This window comes from Sus scrofa, chromosome X (assembly GCF_000003025.6).
Source record: "Sus scrofa isolate TJ Tabasco breed Duroc chromosome X, Sscrofa11.1, whole genome shotgun sequence".
Taxonomy (NCBI): domain Eukaryota; kingdom Metazoa; phylum Chordata; class Mammalia; order Artiodactyla; family Suidae; genus Sus; species Sus scrofa.
Window position 1 is genome coordinate 32,691,795 of NC_010461.5, and position 5,001 is coordinate 32,696,795.

The 5,001-nt window shown below is 54.1% G+C and overlaps 1 protein-coding gene across 1 annotated transcript; it reads left to right on the plus strand.

Moving 5' to 3' along the window:
• Nucleotides 729-1,278, plus strand: LOC100520991 (histone H2A-Bbd type 1-like). Its single transcript, XM_003360255.5, has one exon. The coding sequence runs from the start codon at nt 795-797 to the stop codon at nt 1,161-1,163; it is 369 nt and encodes a 122-aa protein (XP_003360303.2). The 5' UTR covers nt 729-794; the 3' UTR covers nt 1,164-1,278.

Sequence of the window (5,001 nt, forward strand, 5' to 3'; positions counted from 1 at the left end):
ACAAAAAGTTTAAAAAGAGTCAATGGTATGCTATTAGTGCTTTGGAGTCATCTTGGAGAGCCAGGAAAAGATGTTCCTGAGCCTCCGATGTCATGTGGTTAATTTTTCTTTGAAGTTACCTGGCTCTGGTAGGTAAAACAACTGGACAGATGGGTGTATCTTTCAAAAGAGTTAAAGATACTTATCAAAGTATAAAATCATGACCCTCCTCCACAAAGGATCACATACTAAAACACTGATCATAGAAGGACATTGGCAGATACTATAACTAGTTCACATGAGAAACCACATTACAGGAAGCAGGAATTTTGATCTGAAATCGTAAGATGAATATATAACTAGAAGCAAAATTGGCTGAGTACTGTGTGAGGGGGACAGTTGAGCCTCCACTGGTGGTTGTGCTTATCTGTCAATGGCCTACGACTTACAGAGGGCTCAAAGATCAAGGAAGGCTAGAATCAAATAACCTAGAGTTGTGTCCTATAGACAACAGTTTTCCATTGAAATTCTTTTTTAGGTAGAATGCTAAAGGCTAGTGGAAAGTTAAGGGTTCCCAGAGAAAAGGGTCTTTTCAACAGAAGAGACCAGGTTCCTACCACAGGCATTTCTAGCCAGTCCTGATCAGGTTCAGAGGACACCAATGACATCACGAAGTCAGAGGTGTCACAAAGGCCCCAGGCCAATATGAGGCAGCCGCCCAGGGATCCTGCAGCAGAAAGTCGCAGTGGCCTCTCAGGAGACCCGGGACAGCGGGATAGTCACGCTGGGCCGATCCGGGACAGCACCCAGCCAACATGTCTCGGAAAAGAAACCTCCCGCAATGCAATCGTCGTAAGAAGCACGCCCTCTCGCGCTCCTCAAGAGCAGAGCTGCAATTCCCGGTGAGCCGCGTGGACCGCTACCTGCGAGAGGGTCGCTATGCGCAGCGCCTGAGCTCGCAAGCCCCTGTGTTCCTGGCCGGCGTCCTCGAGTACCTGACGGCCAACATCCTGGAGCTGGCGGCCAGCGAGGCCCGCAGCAACAACAAGATGCGCATCGCCCCCGAGCACGTGCAGAGGGCCGCGAGCCACAACCAGACCCTCAGCAGCCTCTTCCAGGCCAGCAGCGTCTCCCGGGGGGCTGAGGAGGGGGCCGAGGAGCCCCTGCCCGAGGCCGGGCGGTGAGACCTGGGTCCCGGAGCCGGGCCAGACCTCAGCGGTGGCCTCATCCCGCCCGACACTGCGTGTGGCTGAGGAAGGTCTGGTCCCCTTTAAGGTCTCGCAGCCATTAAAGTCCACGGCGGTACCTCGGACGCCTGTCCGTTTCTGTCACGTGTCGTTGAGGCGTCTGCGGGACCCCCAGGAGGGGCTCGGGGTGCGGGTGGGGGGCGGGGAGGTGTGGTGAGTGCGGGATGCCGGGATCCGCGATCTCGGGGAGCCGTTTCCCAGGGCGACGGGGCGGGGCGTGGTCCTGGTGGGCGGGGCTGGCCGAGGCTGTGGGGGGCGAGGCCCTCCTTCCTCCGTGGCTCTGAGGGCGCCCGGGCCTGTGAGGCCGGGGTGGGCAGGGCCCCCGGGGATGCTGAGTTCCCAGAATGGCGGTGGTGACGGGGGAGGGCTGCAAAGCAGGACCGAGGACCTGAAAGCTTCATTCCTGCTGGAGCAGGTCTACAAGTAGGAGGCCATGGCAGTGGGCTGGGTGGTTTGGTGGACGGCAAAGGGGTGACGGCAAAGGGTGGCACAGTGATTGGCGTGAGCTTTGTTCATGATGGGGAACATCTAAAAAGGGAGAAATGGCAATGGGGTGGATGGAGAGGGTGGCAGAGCAGTTGGAATGAACTTTGTGCATGAGGGACCTCTGTTCATGATGGGGAGGCTTTATTCTTTCAAGGAACATCTGAAAGTTGGAGGTGATGGCAGGGGGTGGGTGGCAAGGGTGGCAGAGCAGTTGACATGAACTTAACGGGACAGGGCCTTTACATGGAGATTGTGAAGATGGAGAATCCATAAAGAAATACACATAAAAGGAATTATAGCCATGTTGATTTCATATATTATTGATGTTACCCTGCCTCATTCCCCAAGAAGGACTTGAGACAGTGATTATTAGCTAGTGCTGTGATGCTCTCTGTAGAATATACCCTTCTGTTCTCACTTGTGGACACTGGTAAGGTAAATAGCAATGTTATATAAAACTACTGTCTGGAACTAAAACATGCAGTTCAAGCAGTTCTTACGATTACTGAATATTACTGGGTTTATTTATGAATGTATCTCATTATAAGTCTCATTCTCAGATGAAACCACTTCACCTGTCTGTGCTCATTTATTTGATAGGGGGACAGTTATCAGTGTCTGCAGACACATTTTAGCATGTGTGAGTCTATCCCATGAAAATTGTCCCAAGTGATGGACTCAAAATACACACCGTTCCTTCCAACACTCTTATGTGCTGTGTTAGGTTTACAAAAAAAAGTCCTGTCACGTGAAGAAGAAATCGAATTGTGTCCCGTCGGTGTCATCATGGGACACCTTCTCCTGGTCCGCACATGCTGAAGGGCGCCCCTGGGCTGCCTCCTGGCCCGTCATCAAGGACTGGTCAGTGGCTGCCCAGCTGGCTTCAACAGTGGGGCCAGTGGGCCTGGGTTTGCCAGCCCCGTTCGCCCCTTTCTGGCCGTGTGGTCTTGGTCATTCGTCTGTTCCCTCTGAGCAGAGTTTCCTCATGTGTAACATGGGGCTCAGAAGAGTGTCTTCATCTTGGGCTTTTCCCAGCGACCGAGTCACCGTGTGCCTGTAAACTGCGGCCTCACCCAGAGCACGCCCCTAACAGGTGGCTGCCTGTGTCTGCCTCCCCGAGTAACAGATGCTTAGACATGCCCCCCACCCAAAGGTGACTCTGGGCCTGGTTCTCACGTGACTGCTAGATGCTTGGGCCTCCGGCTGTGAAATCCACGTCCCGCTGAGCCTTGTGGGGAGACAGAGAGTGTCCTGCAGAGGAAGAAGCCAGGGCTACACCCGCGAACCACACAGTCCTCATCAGAGCTGGCTTACCCTTTGCCAACTTCTCAGATGTATCCTCAGAGTAACAGTGTCGGTTGTGCTTAGAGCTCGTTGAAGCGGGTGCTTGTGTGAATCCAAGAAACCTTTCTTGTCACCTGGTGCTCATTCAGCCACATGTGTGCAGAATCCTCATTGTCAAGATGTCCAGCCCACAACTTAGTGATGAGTCATCAGAGCCACGAAGCCCCCAAGCCTTAGCCACGTTCCGCTCTTACTTGTCTCTTCATTTGAGCAGCAAGCAGGCCTCTCCTGCAGAAGGTCACCTCAGCTGGTCACGTGATGACACCAGTCGTGCCACCCCACCCCTCAGGTGGAGCATCTTTGCGTTTCCAGTGTCCTTCAGCCACCAGGGAGTGCACCCAGGGTGGGTAGTGCCAGGCCATCCGTCATTGTTCTCAAATCCTGCCCTGTTGGTTCAATAGCGGTCTGTCACTAAAAGCAGCTTATGTGGCTTAGGGCTGTGGCTTGGTTGAGCACAAAGCACAGTGTCCTGGGTTCCTCAGCAGACGTCACAGCAGGGGAGGTCATTCAGGGCCAGAGGAGTCGTGGGAGGTGGACAAACCGTGTCGGGTAGCAGGGCCGCGTGCTCAGGTGGTCTCCTCACAGTCCAGGCCGTAGTCAGCAGAGTGTCCCGGTGACACCTGCAGGGAGCCAGGCTTCCTGGGCTCTTTCAGCCTCTCTGTCTGGTGTCCAAGTTTGGAGGCTGAACTTTCCTGACCTCTGCAGAGTCACCTGGACGTCGTGCGTGGATCAGGCAGAGCGGTGCCGCCGTCCCTGTAGGAATCGTGCTGCAGCCGTGCCTGTGGGTTCACAGGACACGTGGGGGCCACGGCCTGCATGTCACCACCCTGAATGTGGCACCCCGCCAAATGCCCTCCTGCGTGTGACTGGGCATCGTCCCCTTGGGGGAGGGAGGCTGAGAATCACTGCCCTTGGGAAGGGAAGGGCCACCCAAGGTCAGGCTTTTGTGCATGTTGAAAAGGCGGGAAGGGGCGGTGAGGAAGGATTCGTTCTAACTCGAGCCCTGCAGAGGGAGCACCAGTGTCCTGTTGGGAGGGGCAGGTGAAACCCGAGGGAGCAGGGACAGGGGCCGGCGAGAGCGCGGCTGCCAAACCAGGTCTCTGATCAGAAGCAGTGTCACGGCCATCCAGTGTCAAACACCCGACACAGGGCAAGACAGGTGAAAACATCACGTGTGAGGTGACATGAGCCCAAGAGTCCAGCCTGAGGGGAACTTCCGGGGTAGTGGTGGTTTGCTGTCGCTTGAACACAAGGCCTGGGCACTAGGCTGGCCTCCCACGGAGGACAGGCTCTGAGCAGAAAGGTGTTCTGAAGGCTCAGGCTCCCCTGGTCCCTGAGTCTGACAGGTCCCGCAGTCACGTGGCCAAAGGGAGATCACCTGACTCTTTAGAAAGCGTTTTCAGAGCCACAAAATAGAATTCAAGAAAAGGTGCCCTTCTATGAACATCAGTGTATCATTTCCTCAAGCATAAATTGCAAAATAGCAGTTCACAGACCTAATCTGTACAGCAAGTGGGTTTGCTAGTCCTACACAGACATTTTTCAAAAAAATTAATTATCTGCAAACATTTAAAAATTGAGAAGTTTTCATGCAAATAATGGTCTCGGCAAGGGAGCATTGGTGGAGATGCAGTAAGCCTAGTTGAGAATCTAGCAAGAGGTGTATGGGTGCTGGAAGCAGGCAGCCTAGGTGAAGACTCACCAGGAAGGTCCTGAGTGGGGGCTGCAGCCAATTTAAGGAGCTATCAGAGGATGGTGCATGTGTGCAACATGCAGCCATCCTGTTGGTTACTAGATTTGAAGGTGCATGAGACAAGGGAGAAACCAGCCTAGAGGAAAACTTGGCAGTTGTTGCGTGAGCAAAGGAAATAGCCTTTCTATGATGAGACCTAGAAGGCTGTGTATGAGTGGAGGGAGCAGCTAGCCTCCAGGAGACTTCTCAGCT

What these genes read in the sequence shown, in the direction of transcription:
- LOC100520991 (XM_003360255.5), top strand. Translation starts at nt 795, where the DNA reads ATGTCTCGGAAAAGAAACCTCCCGCAATGCAATCGTCGTAAGAAGCAC.